An 18,176-nucleotide genomic window follows, 5' to 3' on the forward strand; every position below is an offset into this window, starting at 1 on the left:
CTCAGGTTGAAACACATGTTGTTTTATTTTAGAAAAAAAAAGTCAAAGCTATTGAATTAAATAGTAAATATAAAAAGAAGTTAATTCACCTCACTTGCCTAAGCTCATTTTTATGGCTTGGTAATTATCTAATGATGACAGGGAGGAGTATAGGATATTTTCTGCTTATTAGTGTAACTGTTGCATCTCTTATGTTTTGGTGAATAACTCCAAGGTGTGACAGCTTATCCAGCATGGCCTTAAGTTGCTGGATGCACAAATGAAGGAGCAAAGTGCTTTCTGTGCCTATAGCTGGACCTCACCTCCCCTGTATCTGTTTGAAGCCCATTGCCTGGCTGAGCACTGGAAATGCCACTCACGTGTCTGTGTTTCGTACACTGGTCTCACTTTAGATGTCAGTTATCACATCAGCGTGAAGACGGGAGATATCCCTGGTGCCAGCTCAGACTCCAAAGTCTTCATCAAACTCTACGGGGAAAAAGCAGACTCCAGCAAAGAGCCTCTCCTAGTCTCGGATAACGATCTAGGCAATTATTTTGAACGGGGTCGAGTGGATGAGTTTACTCTAGATACAATGGACATTGGGAAGGTAAGAACTAATTGCAGGTGGCTCTGTCCTTCATGCGAGTGTCTGAATTCAGAATCAATATAACACTCAGGATTGAATCTGGTGTAAGAATCTCTGGCCTTTACATTGGATATTAAGAAATACATCTTGTATAGACTACTACATGAGCAGTCTAGCATATATCCCAGCATGTGAAGAGTGTTTAAAGTTTATAGTTAAACACATTGATGACCATCGTGGAAGAACACGTTGCTGGGGAAGGAGATCTTTATATATTAAGTACATTCTGTTGTGTTGTGTTTTTTTCTGCCCTCTTTTCGTTTGCTTTTTTAAAGATCAACCGAATACTGATTGGACACGATAACGTGGGTCTCCGGTCTGGCTGGTTCCTGGCCAGTGTCCAGATCACAGTTCCAGTCCAGGGAAGGCAGTACATGTTCCCCTGCAACCGATGGCTCGACAAAGATGAGGCTGATGGCAGGGTGGAGGTGGAGGTCTACCCAAGTGAGATTGTGCCTATTGAGAAATGTGAGATAATATACATTGAGAAAAGTGTGCTATTTTATAGCTAGGACTAAATTTGTACTACTAGCATTCTTAAAGGTCCAGGACATCACTATGTTAAAAACACCAAAACCAAAAAGTCCCCATCCCAAAGAGCTTATGTTGGTGAGGAAAGCAAATTATTCTGCTGGGGTTTTTTTTGTTGTTTTTTTTTTTTTTTAAAAAACAGTTTGAAAAACATTAATCAGTTTTCTGTCTTCATTTCTTGCGATTGTACGAAAAATTTACCCCCTGGGCAGTATAATACAGCACAAGGAGTTGTGTTTCTTCATTACAATATCAATGGGTTCTACTTTCACATTTACCTGTCCCACTGCCCCCGTCCTGCATAAGCACAGGTCCCATCCTCCCTATATTATCCCATGACCTGGAAGACAGAGGCTGTTTGATAAGTAAAGACCAAATCCCTACGGTCTGTTTGACTCTTATCAGTAGATTTGTTTTCTTTCAAGGCTATGGTTACAATTTGCCTTGGGATCCTGAGAAAGGATGCTGTGTTTTTCCTCTGCTCTGTGTAACTCCGTCCCTTGTATTATACTAAGGAGATTGTTTAACCACTCTGTAGTTAATACTGAAATGAAATTCCCTTTTAAGGCTCTGGTTTGCATCCCTCTGACACTGGCTTAATACTTGTAAAAGGGAAAACTATCAGGTTAGTGTTCAGTGAAGAGTTGTGTTATCTGACATTTGGTTTGGATAAGAGTGAATGGTCGGCTACGTGGTCATTTGTTCAGACGAGGTAATTTAGTTTTGAACCTGAGCCCTCGGGAATGTTGTTATCTAAGCTTCTCTGCTGATTTAATGGCTTTATTTTTGGACCAGTGATAAACTACGAGGTGTCTGTAGTTACTGGAGACGTGCGGGCCGCAGGCACCAACGCCAAAGTCTTCATGCAGATTTACGGCGAGACTGGCAAAACTGAGTTGATCATCTTAGAAAACAGATCGAACAACTTTGAACGGGGAGCCACAGATATCTTCAAGGTATGATGAAAGCAGTCGTTGCCACTTCTATGAGGGGAAAGAAACGACCAGCCAAAACTGAGACATCAGCAGAACAATCGGTCCAATCATACAAAACAAAATTGCCAGGTCTGTTGGTATTGCTGTCCTCTGTCCAAACTTTTGGGAGGTTTTGTAGTTATTTAGGGAAGTTTTGTGTTTCATGCAGTGAAAATCTTTCACTTTCTGAGAGACTGGTAGCAAAGGTATCATGGAAAAATATGGTCTAATAGCAGATTTGTTTACCTTTACTTTCAAAAAGAGATACACTGGATCTCAAAACACCTTAAACTTATATTTTGAGCCTGACCACATGTTACCGCCCCTTTTCTTTATCTAGCTGGGGAAAAATAAACCCCATACAGAATATAAGGAATCCTGGCTTTGCCTGCGGTCACACGTGCCATTCACCACAGGTACATGTTGTCAGCCCAACCCTGCAGAGGTTTGCTGCTGGAATTTCTGTGAACGTGTGAGTGCCCCATGGATTCTACTGCCTGTAGCACTAGTCCAACGTGCACTGCACAGTCACAGTGCTTGAGGTGCACAGCATCGTCCTCCAGCTATCAGTCTGGCCAGCATTTAGGTTGATACTGCAGAGTCCACACCTCTTTCTGAGCAAACCAGTAGTAAGTAGAGTATTTGCAGGGTTGAAAAGCCTCAGGCATAACTCAAGCATGTGAGCCAGGACTTGGTTAATCCAGCAAGAGATCCTAGGCAGACAAGGCTGAGCAGCCGGTGTGCACCGCACTATGGTTGAACACCTCCTGAGTGGGGCCTGGCTAGGTTGGACCACTGTCTTCTGGCTTGCCTACTTGGGTTCTCTGTCCAGCAAAACCAAGGTCCAAGAGGAAAGACTGGTCTTAGTTGACCTGATGAGGGTTAAAGCAAGGACAGGATGTGCTGTCAGGGCATGTGTGTCAGAGTCACATCCTTCTGTATCGCAGTAACCTCAGGAGACACCAACATCTGGACAGTAAAGCACAGATTCCAAAAGGAAGCTGGATTTTAGGCACATCCGTCATACGTGCTCACAGCACAAGGCTCAGCACGGTGTTGCCCTAGTCTTTTCATAAATTTGTGGTCCCATAGAGGTGAGATCAATCCCATCACAAAGTTAAGCACCTGCTTGGAGCTAGTGATGGAAACTCCCCTGAGTCATCAAGACTGGAGTATCCTTCCCATTGTCACTGACGAAACAGAGGTGTCTTTATCCAGAGCTTTACCACAATTTTGTGGTGCATATTTCCGAGATCAGTTCACCTCCTCGTGACTCAGTTTCTTGCTTTATGGAATGGAGTTAGTGATTATCTATTTTCACAGAGGTTTTCTGGAATTAAGATGACTAACACCTTATAAATGCTAGCTTTTATAAGACCCTCTATAACTTTAAGATTAGCTTTCTCTCATTTTAAAGGCAACAAGCTTTCCAAAATTTATGAGTAGATGCTATTAGCCAATATCAGAGTTATAATACAGGCATATCTACAGTGTTCTCTTTACATAGCCATGTTTATATCTTCTCTCAGATGCTTATTGCCAGACTTCAAATTTCTACCCATTTCCTGTGATTTTTTTTTTTTTATAAGAAGGCAAAGCAGAAGCTCTGAAGCATTAACAGACAGATCCTCTCTCTCTTTCATGATATGAATGTTTACAGAAAGATATGGGCAAGAATAAGATCGTGTGAGCTACATGCTAATAGGAAATGCCATCAGTTATAGGCAGGGCACGCAGGATGATTATAGCAAATCTAAGGGTAAAGCGGTGTAAGGAAAGACACATTCTTTATGCTAGGACAGCTGGATCAATTTTAGTTTTCTGATAAGCATCTCGTGTGCAATTGATTTTGTTTTATCTACTGCAGAAAAAAGTGTTTCTAGACTGAAACCGTATATGCCAAGTTGCCAGATTTCAGCCCGGATAAAGTGTTTGCAAGTTTTTTTAACATAAACAGTGCCTAACAGCTTAAGCCATCATCAGAAACAAGTCATTGGTTGTTGAAGGATTGTGTGGAGTAAAACCTTCTGTCTAATTTCATTAGGTAGCAATCCGGATAAATAATCTGAATCAGCGAGGTTTTGTATCTGCTGTATTGGAAGTCTTCTTACTGATACAGCCTTCTGCTGCTGATGCCTTGTAATCACTAATGGTTGTATCCTCTCTGCACACTAGCGAAGCGAGAAGATAATTTTCCAGATGAGAAGTAAGGAGAAGGGCAGACCAAGCCCATGGTCCCTGTCAGAGATCAGGTTATCCGAGGCCAGGTTTACTACCTTTTCACTCTACCATTATTGATTCTTGCTTGGTTCATTATCCTGCTAGGTATTAAATGTATTTTACTATTAATTTTAAAAAGGACTCAGATACTGAGAATCTTTTAAACCAGTACGATATTTTGGCATATTCACGTTTAATGCCAACATAGAGACAGTCCTGTTGAGGAGAGCAATGGAGAAGCAGGGAGACCAGTAAATATGAACTCAGCTCCTATCCTCGCTGTGGTTTTTATGAAGGTCTTCAGCTCTGTCTTTTCAGGTTAGATTTGTTGGCGGGAGTTAGGAAAGAATAAAACAGGAAGGAAAAAGTAAAAGTAAACTTACATTAACAAAATGATGTTATTTGCTTAGATGGTTAGGGATGACAGAGGCGATGCTCCTCATTTTTAAGAATGCGCTTTATGAAGTTAGGATGTCTTGTATCCTCCTGGGTGCTGACTTTCCCTTGGTGGCAGAGAGAGGCTGCAGACGTTGGCAAGATTTTTAAGATTCGGATAGGCCATGACGGGAAAGGCATTGGGGATGGCTGGTTCCTGGAAAGCGTCACGCTGAAGCGCCTTGCCACAAAGACGGAGGAGTCTGATAAAAAGAAGAAGAAGAAGAAGAAAAAGCCTGACGAGGAGGAAGAAGAGGACACCAAGGTGGAACAAGTAATGGATGTCTACACGTTTGTGGCACACCGCTGGTTGGCTAAAGACGAAGGAGATAAGGAGCTTGTGGTGGAGCTGGTGCCTGATGGAGAATCTGCTCTGGAGGGTAAATATCAGAGGGAATGTGCGTGTGTGTGTGAATATGGCAGTTGCATGAAGGTCGATAACCACACTGTGGTGTTTTGCAGGACTGTTTGTGCCGCCCCAGCCACCCCATTGCCCTAGGCCTTCAGCGTAGCTTACACTGTGGCTTGGTTGATCAGCTCGGGGGAGGAAGAGGACAGTGGTTTAACTCAGGCAGCAGATGGAGGAGACAGCCTAAAATGGCAGTACCCTAAAGGATTGCTATAGGATTCTCCAAGGCTTGTGTTGGGAACTTGGGTCGCGAGTCCCACAAGTTGTTACTGTGGTTAGGAGTTTAGCAAGCTTTAACAAAGCCTCTCGTGTTTTAAGACACACGCAAACATTCTAACAAACTGCAGACAAAACCTTTCTTAAAGCTAACTGTGCTGGCATTTTTAGGCTACGTGCTCTTGTGATGGGCCACAGATCTGATGGAATACGGCTATTTCTGGGCTCCTCCTGATCTGCCTTTGTGATTTTACTTGCAGAGAATACATATGAAGTCCATGTTCTCACTGGGAATGTGTGGGGGGCTGGGACGGATGCTAATGTCTTCTTGAGCATCTATGGCCTAGGAAGAGGAGACACGGGTGAGCGCCAGCTGAAAAGGTCGAATAACCTCAACAAGTTTGAAAAGGGCCAGGTAACGCATGAACTCAACTCACTCAAGCGGGCAGAAGGCTGGCAGAGCTCTCTCAGTTATCATGCTGGACATTCATCACAGTCTCTTCTCTGCAAGGCTTGGCTTCTTCTTTCAGCTTAAATATCAGATGTGTTTTATTTCTGAAATGCATTATTTAAAGCAAAATGCCTCAAAACATTTTCCAGGGGAAAATCATTTGAATAATAAGCTGAACACCAATTCTACATCGGAGCCGCCTTTTGCATCTGCTTCCTATAAGCGTTCTAGTAATACTGTTTTCTGCCAGGAGTACTTGAAAACCACAAATTTTACACTAATATTGGAGATTATTTGTGAGGCAGCCCAAGCATGTCAGTATTTAGATTGCAAATACGATTCCAAATGTCCTACTCAACCAGTCAGGAAATAAAAGCAGTATTACACAGTGTGCTATAATTACATTATAATCCAATCCAATTAAACAACACCTCTTGTAGATTGAGTATTTGCCATAAAAACATTTATGAAAAATTAACAAGCTACTATTATAGCCAGGAATTGTTCAAGGAATAATTTCGAATAGTGAAAAATTACAGAAACAATAAGCAGCTGTGGAAAACTCGCAATCGAAAAAAGAGCCTAAGGTTGTTAAATAGGCTGTTAGCTGTGATTTATGAGCTTGGCACTGATGAAACTGCAACCTGCACACGGCTCTTCATTCAGTGGAAAGAGCTCCAAGCTGCAGATGTAATGTACTCTGCTCTTGGGAGTAGGAACCCAAAGTCTACCAACAAGTTAATCACATTAAGATGTTTAAAGTATTATGATAATGAGGACCATCCTCTCCCACTAATACAGTTAATACCTCTTGGTTGCAGTAAATGACAAAAGGAAGAGGTTCTGTGGTTTGAAATACAGCACATGGAGATGCACAGGAGGGTTTCCGTGGAGTGAATACAATTCAATCTGAGGGAAAATACTAAGCCTGAAGGTAAAAAGATTCAGGAAAGATGAGTTAAACCTAGAGGAAACTGAAATGGGATGAGGTAAAGTAAGGAGTGAAGGATTGTGCAGCTCCATGGATGTTACTGCCTTGTAGGAGCCAAGAATAAGTGTTAACAGGAGAGTTCACAGCTCTGTAGTTATTTTAATACAATCACCCAAAGAGTACAATGGGGCCTTACAAACACCTTTTGCTTTAATGGGAAAAAAAGATTACCGTTGGCCATTTGCTGCCTTTCTTACCCCATTTCTGGGAAACACGGTCATTTGCCTCTTGCCTCCTGTGCAGGTAGATGTGTTCACCATCAAAGCCATTGACCTGGGTGAGCTGAAGAAGCTACGGATCCGCCACGATAACTCTGGTGCTAGCCCAAGCTGGTTCCTGGAGAGGGTAGAGATTGTTGACCTCAAGGAGACCACCACGTGAGCAGCCTGTCGCACCCTTTTCATATGGTCAGAAAAGGGGGCATGTTCTCAGGAGCCTGCAAAATCTCAGGAAGGTGGAGGAGATGCAGAAGGGCATCGTCATAGCTCCTCACCAACTTGCAGGGAGCAGGCATCCTCTGGGAGCTTTGTGATGATTGTTCTGTTATACGGAGCATGGGGCTGTTCTGGGGTGCCTTTGTGTGGGGTTTGGATGTCTCAGCATCTTTGCAGTTTGGGAACCAGTGGTATCTGGAAGGAAACCTCAGCTGTTTCTACTGGGAGGGACTCACCTTTTCGAAGAGGTCCCCTTGCAAAGCCTGCACTCATATATTTCCTTTCAGGGATCCACTCTGGAAGTCCCTGACATCACGTTTCCTTTGTCTTTTGCATCTGCTGCAAAGATCTGGGCCAAAAGCAGGTCCTATTCTAAGCACACCTCCATGATTTTCACAGACAGCCGAGTGAGCAAAGCCTAGGCTGTTAGAAACCTGAAATATGGGCTTGCCATTGAGCTGGGGCATGCTTGAAGTCTCATGCTTAAAAGTTGCACAATGCTCTGGTGGGTGGGGTTCGTAAGGACCTCAAGATGGGTCCGCTCTTCATAAACACTAAATGCCTGGGAGAACAGAGGTTCCCTCGAGTTATTTAACTTCTTCTAGGAGTGAAAACTAGAAGGAATCGCTCATATGGGGCTGACAGCTCAGAAGAAGCACTTTTCAGTAAGTGCTCACTGACCCATTTATGGATTTAGTTCCCACAAACAATACCAAAGCTCAAGGATGAAAACAGATGTATTGTTCAGCTTTGAGTAATCTTGTTTTCTTTAAGTAGCCTCTGATCTGCGCTTAATTATGTTACTAAAGCCTGTGAAGTCCGATCTAAGTCCTGGGTGCTGCTGTCATTCTTGTAGGTATTATTTTCCATGCCAGCGGTGGTTAGCAGTTGAGGAAGATGACGGTCAGATTGTCAGGGAGCTGGTCCCAGTGGATGAAGCATTTGTAAAGAAAGATTCGGAAAATGATGGCCAGTCTCTTGCAACGCTGGGCCTGGAACAGAAAGGTTTATGTTAGACTTGTATTTCTTCCAGTACGGGGTTGAAAAGGAGCCAAGTTATTAGCAGTGCTAAGGGCATTTAATGGTTAGTGTTCACTGGGTTGTGAGTAGTTCTGCCCCAACCATGAAGTTTTCAGGTGTGAATGAGGTGTGAAGTGCGTGTCAGCCAGTAAGGAGTGGACACGCCTCATTTTTAGGGGATTTAATCTTGCACGGTTGGGCCCAAAGGCAGAAAGCTAGGAAGATGGATAACATGTTCAGTCATCATCTCTCAACTAAAATGCACATTAGTTTCTAATATCTAAGGCATAAATCCCAGTCATTTCACATCACAGACTGGAATGGTTAAACGTTTCAACATGAAACCAAGCAGAGAAACATGACCAGAGAAAGGGAAGGGACCTAAATTTGTCTCACTTTCCATCTTGCTGCTTGCGTGGCTTATCCTTCCAAATAACCTTGTCTCTCTTGTACCTGATTTTGAGTGGCAACCACAGAGCAGTGACGCACTCCCGGGTCCGATGCTGAAAGGCGCCGAGTGCCCAGCACTTCCACTGGCTTCACTGCCAGGGAAAAGTCTTAAACTCTCCCCCAACTCCACCCTTGTATGTTGTTGAACATATGAATAATTTCCACAAATCGTACAGCCAACAAATTTCCACAAGTTGTTGAGTGAGCCCTTTGGTTCAGGAGGACCTACTGGCTGAGCAGCATCTTGGAAACATGTGTCTAACTATGGAAGAAAGGTGCCGTTTTGGAAATTTTGAGTATGTTTTTGCAGCACAGTGAAGATTACATTAGACTTTTCCACATTTTTCATGAATTTAGTGCACTTGCTAGATGATGGTGCAATCAAAACCTCCCTAATGATGCTATTGTGAAGGGTGTGTTCATGAACATGAACTATATGTCAAAGTGCACATACCTTCTGGTATGTGTTATACGCACGTACATTATTTGGTGCTAATAGAATAAAGGGGAGGATGTGGTTTTTTAGATGAAATAATATAGGCAGAGGCAGCTTTGAGGAGCCTTAGAGATTTCCAGGAAGCAAATGGAAAGGCTTGAGCACATTTCTTATCTGTAGATATGCAGACAATGTACTGAATTACTGGAGCAGCAGAAGAATTCTGCAACCAGATAGCCCAGCTCACCCCAGGAGCTACCGCAGCGTATGGCAGGAATTAGAGATTACAACATGTCTGTGATCAGTCGAAATAAAACCCACAAGAAACACGCATATGCAATGAAAAGTAGAGTTAATTCCGGCTCAGACTTCACACTCTTAAATTAAGATATTTTATCTGACAGCTAAATCAACAACATACACTGTGAAAGTGAAAACTGGGGACAAGAAGAATGCTGGGACAGATGCCAACGTCTTCATCACTCTCTATGGAAGCAAAGACGATACAGGTACGGCTTCACGTGGTGGAAGAGGACAGCGTTTCACTGCTGAATATCTGAAAAGACAGGTCACAGTTTCCTTTCGATTCCTCGATACCCATTCCTCACTCCTTTTTAGCACAATTTCATGGTCTCCCTGTCTCCGCATACATCGTGATAGCTGGGAGAGTGCCACCAGCTGCGGTAAATCACTGTCGAGCTTTGGGATGCTGATTTGCACCAGCTGCTGGGCTAAAGGCTTTAATTTCAATTATAGAAACAGCACAGTTGACTGGGGCTACATTACTGAGCAGTGAATGCAGTGGATGATTTGCTTTCCTCAGCAATGAATCAGCATGCTCCTGAAATCCAGCTCTCCTCTGCCTCTTTGAGTGGCCCAGAAGTATTTAATCAGCTGAAGAGCAAATCCTCTTGGAAGCAGCCGAGCTGTGTGTGCGGTGACTCGGATGCCCTGTGAGAGTGACAGGGAACTGATGGGTAGGACCGATTTCCTTAGCTGTGAACATGACACAACAGCATCATCCCAGTGGCAATGCCAGAGGATCACTCAAGAAAGGAATTATGTATATTTTGGGTGTTGGTACAGATTTGGATTCAGAGGGAGGGAGAGACAAAGCTCAGGTCTTGAGATGAAAAGCCATTTTTTACCTTTTAGCCACTTCCCCTGTTCCACTGTTGACTTTCCCAGAGGATTTGTTTCACATGCTGAGCAATGTCCTTTTGCATCACCGCAACAGGGATAGTCAGCCTCAAGGCCTCAAAGATTAACAAGAACAAATTCGAGCGTGGGAAGGTAGATGAGTTTACAGTGGAGTCTGTGGACATTGGAGACCTGAAAAAAATCAAGATAGGCCATGACAACAAAGGTGAGATAATCTGCTTTGTAATGTAGTATTTCTAGCGCATTAGGCACACTGCTGTGTGAAATAACCTGCCTCCAAGACCCCAAAGGTAGTTTGGGCAGTTTTTAGTGGCAGATCCTTGCTGCCACTTTGGCTGTAGCTTCTACTACCTTTGCTGCTGACACCATTCCCGTGGCTGTGGCAATAAGAGCACAGTGGTGGCAACTTGCAGGTACCTTTCCAACCTCTCTCTGCAAGAGGCTCTTTAGTTTTGCAGCCAAATCTTTAGAGAGATTCCTTGTATATCACAAAAACGGATAGTTTTTCTTGTTCCACCTGAAACCTACAGACTTGTCTCATGTATTTTATCGATATTTTTGTTGTTTTCATCACTAAATCCTAGCTGTTTCTTAGACATGGATGAGTCTCTACTTAAAAACTAGGAAGCAGTGGAAAGACAGATTGGTTTCTTCCCTGTGGGGCACCAAGGGACATGTTTGTTGATAACTCCTCTGTCTTATTACAAAGGCAAATTAATCCAAGCGATGGAGTAATTAGCACTTCCACATGCACATCTTTAACCTGACGCGTACAGAAATGTAAAGCACATTAGCTCAAACCTGGACGATGGCTTGCAATGATCTTTATGGTATTTCTTCTGTTTTTCCATTGGCAAAAGAGAGGAAGATTTATTTCTCGGAAGTCTGGAATGCAATGATTTGTTTGCTCTTGTCTGAAAGGGCTTTGTGGGTTATTCACTGTTATCTCTCCAACCACAGGTAACTCAAATGGCTGGTTTCTGGAATGGGTGGAGATTGATGCCCCATCACTGGGACGGTGCCTCAAGTTCCCTTGTGGCCGTTGGCTGGATAAATCAGAGGATGATGGAGCCATTGAGAGAATTATCTTCCCTGCAGAACTGCAGACAACAGAATATATCCCATGTGAGCAGAATGCCATTTCCCCAGGATACACCCATCATTACAGAAGATAAAATCTCCCTAGCTCATGCAGTTTTGTAGGCTGAGCCTCTCCCTTGAATTGTCTTCGATAAATTTATAAATACATCACATGCCAACTATTCCAATTACTACAGAAAGGCTCCTCTGGGTGCTCTAGACTAACATTTCCTGTATTTTCCAAATCAGAGCCATTAGAAGTCATGTAGCTGTGTATGACTATCTTTTTGCTCCTTCTTGTCTTTTCCTTAATGGTTGGACTCGATGATCTTGAGGGTCTCTTCCAACCAGATGATTCTATGATTCTATGATTCTATGATTCATCTCCGAGTCTTCAGCCCATTCCAAGCCGTCTTCCTTGTCTCTAGTTTCCCTTTGATCTTGTTCTATTCCAATATTGCTGTTTCTGTGGTCAAAGCAGACACTTTGGGCTTGCTTCCAAGTCTTGGTTGCCCCAGTGCCTTTGGCATGGCACACCCCTCTCTTGCTGAAAGACCGTCTTCCAGAGTTTCTTCATTGTGGTGCTTTTCTGACAGTGTTGCAGCAGTCTGCCTCTTTTAGTATCTTCGAGTTTTTCCTTCCTCTTCATTTCACTGCCCTCTAAATTAATGTTTGAGGTAAACCCAGTGTCATTGGGAGCTCCTTCTGAGTACAAAGCTTATAATTTTAAAGTTTGCTATGGCACCTCAAACTCTTTGGTTCAGGTAACTTCTTTTCCCGTCTCCAGAACGTTGAGAATTAGATAACATGACTTTGTTGAAATAAATGACTGGAAATCTTATTTTGCTTATTTTCTAGCCCTCTCTTTCCGTTTTCATATGTGCATCCTTGCCTGTGTACAGGGAACTCACAGCCCTGGGATTGCATTTCACTTGTTCCTCCCTGGTCTGCCTCATTTCAGTTTGTCGACAAATATTTCCTGGTACACCTTCAAGGGACTGTCAAAATTGCCTTTTCCCTTCATTAGCTTGGAGGCCACAATGATGAGGGATGAGGTTTGGAAACTCAGAGTTGATTTCCTCCCCATGCCCTGCCAGGTGCTTCCTAGGTCATTCTGGACAAGAGATCAATTGTCCACACCAAAGATGTCTCCTATCTCATTGCATCCCTCATTGTGTGCGCTGATGGTATCAAAAGCCTTACCTTCTGCAGTTCCTGATCTAGACATCCAAAGTTAGAGCTGCCAGATCTCTCTTTCTCTGCCCCAGCTTCCCTCTTCATAAGAAGTTTTGAGAATAACAACATAAAAGATTATCAGCTGCTTTGACCCCTTCTTTTTTTGCTGTCAACACTGTGGATCATGTTAAAGGTCTCTTTCACACTGATTGGCCTACCCTCCAATGTCCACATCCTCATATCCTACAGTCTGTAAGCTAAAACCACCTTTCTTCTCTGAGGATGTGCCAACATCACCTCTTTGTGCCTCCACCATTCTTTGACCAAGCTATTTTTCATTTCTCATATCTTACTTTCTTTACCTGAACTGTCTGGCGCAGAGGAACACATATTCTTTGCTCCCATCCTTGCTTTTGTCAGTCAACTGCAAGACATAACAGTCTTTATGTTTACAAAAAATAAATTTCTAGACGGATATGGTGAGTATGTTCACAAGAGCAAATATAACACAGAGACCTTGAATGTGCTTCTCATTATGTTTTTCCATTTTATCGCAGTTGACACATGTTCTGATGCAGATGTTGACTGTGTAATTGATTAATATCCCTATATAGTACGATGATGTAAGAATTTCTGGTGTATCGTGCCTTTGATTACATAGTTCATGTAAAGTCGATTTTTGCCATCAGTCCACATTCAGCCTTTGAAAATAGTCAGGCCTCTCTGTCAAAAAGGTTGCACCAGACTCAGTGTCAGTGTGGGCTGTTTCACCATTTGAACCATTCCCACCGTGCTATTTACTGCAGTCTGGTTTCCAGACTGTATACCTGGAGGTTTCAGTTTGCCAAAGGTAACTAAAACAGTGTGATTTGTTTTATGATGACTCGTGCCAGAATTGTTTCACACTGAACAAACGATGAAAACACATCATGGGCAGTCCAATTAAAATCATGCCTGTGGGGGTACAACTTTAAAAAGTGCCATGTAAATGAAATGGGAGTCTGACAGCTGAAAGTTGTGCTGCTGCTGACCTTGTTATGGTGCTACTTAGCTGATTCAGTTCTGAGCTGATGTTAATATTCAAGCAACAACAGCAAGCGTCATGAGCTTCAGCAGAGATGATTTTTAATTCATAATGTGTAGCATGTGATTTTTTGGTCTCCAGCATTATTTTTTTCCCCCCTTCTTTTACATATTGGAGAAACTATTCCAGTTTACCTGCAGCACAGCAGAGCTGGTTTCGTTGAGTTGGGCAGAAAGAGTATTGAGTTCCTCCAGGCTGACTCTCTGTAGAAGAAAACTTCTTCATCTCTCTTCTCCTGAGAGCCGTACTTATAAAACCTGGGGTTTTAATGAATAATTAGTCTCCGATACTCGTAATCAGAATTATTCCAACAGTAACATATGGTGCCAGAAACCTTCTCTCTACCCTAACAGAGACGCTGAATCCGAAATATAACATAAAGTACTGTAGTGTAAATAGCAAAGATGACCGAAGTTGACACCGTGTAGGATGGTGCAGATGACAAGCAGCTGAGAAGATTGTAGTGAGGGGTGGGAAATGGTGGAAGCTGGGCAGGTGGTGTACGGGAGAGGGATGTCCAGGGACAGATCCTGGTGACAGCACTGGGCATTGAAGGCTGTGCTTATGGGCTGTGACGTGGGCTACAGGGTCTACTTGTGGCAGGAGAAGCCCTTACAGATAATCAGTGGTGCCCAAGTCTTACTGTAGATTTCAGAAAGGATTTAAAATAGAAAGGGACAGGACGTAGTTTGCCAGATGGCACATCTGAATTTACATGTCCTCATGACAGTGGAGCATCTGATTTCTCAGTATCATCAATAGATGTTTGGTCATTCAATCTGGTGAATTTGGAGAACGATTCAGCTGACCCTGAGGAAGATGCCTACAGTTGCTCATCTGACTCTTTCTCCAAAATCCGCTGACTTTAGTGATTACATCCAGAGATGTAAACACCTATTTGGCATGCAGACATCTGAACCCAGGTCCCTTATTCTGTGAGGTAAACACCATCTCAGCTTGGAAACTGAGGCGGGAAGTGACTTGACCAACGATATTTAGCACATCTGTAGCAGAGCCAGGAACAGAGCCACAGTCTTATTCCTGGGTCAGTCTTATTCCTGAGCAAGTCTGAGTCATGCTCCAGCAGGACTCAGGACTGAGAAGCTGTGAAAATAGAAAAGGACAAAAGGACGCATTGGATTGTGGTGTCACGGGGCATTCTGGAGAAAACAAGGTAACAGAATAAGGAAGAATTTAGGGGCTCGATCCTTACTGGTTTACATTCACCATTGATCTAGTAGTGATTTAATGTTTGCCTTGGTGTTATGGAGAAGGTGGTACTAAGACAAAACCAGGTCAGAGCGGACAGCAGAGGGTTTTATTTCTTTTCCTTATGATTGATTTTTGTCACTTGTTTAGTAATGAAAAAAATGGGATATTTTTAATCAATATAATATTTGTATCCTGCCTCTGGTTGGCTTAACGTCATCCATCTGCCTAGTTGCTCAAAAACTTGTGAATCCATGTTTTGTTTTAAGACTTGAGCTGTTGATGTAAACCCTGTTTCAATAACTTTAGATGGCAGGTATAAATATACTGAGTGCTTTCTGGTCGTGTGATTAACCCCAAAATCTCAGTAAATGAACATGCATCAAGGTCAATTGGCCTTGTGTGATTGAAGGAAATTCCTTTGGATTCTCATAGTGCTGACCAGCTTGATAGCTAAGTGACCACAAGTGCGTGATTCCTACCCTGTCCTCTTTAACTGTTGAGTGTTCTAATCCGGATTTTGTTTCATTAAAACGTTCTTAGGAGCATTGGTATACTGCTTACTAACTTTTTTGTTTGTTTTAATTTTCTGCCATTTCCTAAACTAGTTGTTCCATACGAGATCACGGTCTACACCAGTGACATCTTCGGAGCGGGCACGGATGCAGACGTCTTCATTGTTCTGTATGGAAGTGACGGGATCTGCACTCAGCAGAAATCCCTGTGCCTCAACAAGAGAGAGCAAAGGATGTATTTTGAAAGGAACTCGGTGAATCAGTTCATTGTGGAGGTAAGATCAAAGATGCTCACTCTCATCTTAGGTTGTCCTAGGGGGATTAAGAAGAGAAAATGGAGTGAATTGAGAACTTTTCCTCATTTAAGGAAAGCTATCCAGCTCTTCTACTCAAAGAATGCAGGTTCAAAACTGTTCTGCAACAGACTTACTGTGTACTGGATCAAATCTTTTCTTAGTGACCTGCAGTTCGTAGTGACTCAGAGGTACCAATGTGCAGTGTCCCTGAGGCTCAATGCTGTGTCAGGCCTTTTAAGGGCTGGTGCAATTTTATCATGGAGCTGAGATCTTAGAATCATAGAATCATAGAATTTCTAGGTTGGAAAAGACCTTAGAGATCATTCAGTCCAACCGTCCCTAATCCCCATTAAACCATGTCCCTACTCAGTACATCCACCCTTTTCTTAAACACATCCAGGGATGGGGACTCAACCACCTCCCTGGGCAGCCTATTCCAGTGGCTGACAACCCTTTCACAGAAGAAATACTTCCTAACATCCAACCTGAATCTCCCCTGACTAAGCTTATACCATTTCCTCTTGTCCTATCACCCATCACTAATGTAAAGAGCCCTTCCCCCACCTCCCCACCATCCCCTCTCAAGTATTTGTAGGCTGTAATCGGGTCTCCCCTCAGCCTTCTCTTCTCCAGGCTAAACAGCCCCAACTCCCTCAGCCTCTCTTCATAAGTTTTATTTTCCAGCCCCTTGACCCGTTTAGTCGCCCTTCTCTGGACCCGCTCCAGGAGCTCAATATCTCTCTGAAAGCGAGGGGCCCAAAACTGGGCACAATATTCCAGGTGCGGCCTCACCAGTGCCAAGTACAGGGGCAGGATCACTTCCCTGCTCCTGCTGGTCACACTATTCTTGATACACGCCAGTATCCCATTGGCCTTTTTGGCCACCTGGGCACACTGCTGGCTCATATCAAGCCGGTAGTCAACCAAGACCTCCAGGTCCTTCTCCACCAGGCAGCTCTCCAGCCACTCTTCCCCGAGCCTATAGCGATGCTTGGGGTTTTTATACCCCAAGTGAAGGACTCTGCACTTGGCCTTATTAAAGCTCATGCCATTGGCCTCAGCCCAACGATCCAGGCTGTTCAAATCCCTCTGAAGGGCCTCCCTACCCTCGAGCAGATCGACACAGCCTCCCAGCTTGGTGTCGTCCGCAAATTTACTGAGGGTACATTCAATCCCCTCATCCAGGTCATTGATAAAGATGTTAAACAGAACCGGACCCAGCACTGAGCCCTGGGGAACCCCACTGGTGACCGGCCTCCAGCCGGATTTAGCCCCATTTACCACCACTCTTTGGGCCCGGCCATCCAGCCAGTTTTTAACCCAAAGGAGGGTGTGCCTGTCCAGGCCAGCAGTTATCAGTTTCGCCATCAGAACACTATGAGAAACTGTATCAAAGGCTTTACTGAGGTCAAGAAAACTACATCCACAGCCCTTCCCTCCTCAACCAGGCGGGTCACCCCATGATACATGATACACGACATCAGATGCTCCATGATACATGGATACATCCATACATGCATATGGAGGCTTACCTTCCAGGTAAAGTTGAGAGCCGCTTTGGAAGGTCTTTACATCTTCTGTTTCCTAGACCATTCTCGGTAAAGAGAGGGTATCAGTCTCCATGCATGTGGGATCTAATATGGGTACATCTCCTTTCCAGTCTTATTTTTTGTATATTTGCTTTCTCTTGCAGTCTGCAATACTTTGAAAGGTAAGAGGAAACCAATGCTTGCAGTATCACTGAAACTAGCTGCCTTGTGTTTAAGGTCCTTATGCATCCTTTCATATTCCTGTTTCAGCAGATTATGTTGAAGCATCATAGAATCATGGAATCATAGAATGGTTCGGGTTGGAAGGGACCTTAAAGACCATCTAGTTCCAAACCCCTTGCATGGGCAGGGACACCTGCCACTAGATCAGGTTTCTCAAAGCCTCATCCAGCCTGGCCTTGAATACCTGCAGGATGGAGCATCCACAACTTCTCTTGGCAACCTGTGCCAGTGCCTCACCACCCTCTGAGTGAAGAATTTCTTCCTTATATCTAATCTAAATCTCCCCTCTTTCAGTTTAAAGCCATTGCCCCTTGTCCTATCACTACACGCCCTTGTAAAAAGTCCCTCCCCAGCTTTCTTGTAGGCCCTCTTAAAGTACTGGAAGACTGCTAAAAGATGTCCCTGAAGTCTTCTCTTCTCCAAGCTCAACAGTCCCAACTCTCTCAGCCTGTTTACGTAGCAGAGGTGCTTCAGCCTTCTGATCATCTTTGTGGCCCTGATCTGTGATGCTCACTACCTACATAGCACTTCATTTTGGGGAGGATGTTAATTTCTTCTACCTCTGTGGCAGCTTAAGCATCACGCTCTGTTTCTCTGTATCCTCGGACAGAGAGATTGTTACTTTACTACAGACATCATGATTTTTCAATAGCCGAGGCTAACTTTTTGAAGGATCTTACCAAATATT

The 18,176-nt window shown here is 43.6% G+C and overlaps 1 protein-coding gene across 1 annotated transcript in view; it reads left to right on the forward strand.

The window, feature by feature from the left end:
- Positions 1–574: 574 nt before the first annotated feature.
- LOC104376602 (lipoxygenase homology domain-containing protein 1-like) overlaps positions 575–18,176 on the forward strand; it is an 86,374-nt gene continuing 68,772 nt past the window's right edge. The window contains exons 1-10 of the mRNA XM_086629495.1: positions 575–589; positions 904–1,096; positions 1,955–2,115; positions 4,868–5,168; positions 5,674–5,828; positions 7,099–7,232; positions 8,146–8,294; positions 9,600–9,704; positions 10,433–10,561; positions 15,514–15,695. Of these exons, the coding sequence (XP_086485621.1) occupies positions 575–589; positions 904–1,096; positions 1,955–2,115; positions 4,868–5,168; positions 5,674–5,828; positions 7,099–7,232; positions 8,146–8,294; positions 9,600–9,704; positions 10,433–10,561; positions 15,514–15,695 (1,524 nt within the window). The remainder of the gene's footprint in view (positions 590–903; positions 1,097–1,954; positions 2,116–4,867; positions 5,169–5,673; positions 5,829–7,098; positions 7,233–8,145; positions 8,295–9,599; positions 9,705–10,432; positions 10,562–15,513; positions 15,696–18,176) is intronic.

This window comes from Tauraco erythrolophus, chromosome Z, assembly GCF_009769465.1.
Source record: "Tauraco erythrolophus isolate bTauEry1 chromosome Z, bTauEry1.pri, whole genome shotgun sequence".
NCBI classification, from domain to species: Eukaryota; Metazoa; Chordata; class Aves; order Musophagiformes; family Musophagidae; genus Tauraco; species Tauraco erythrolophus.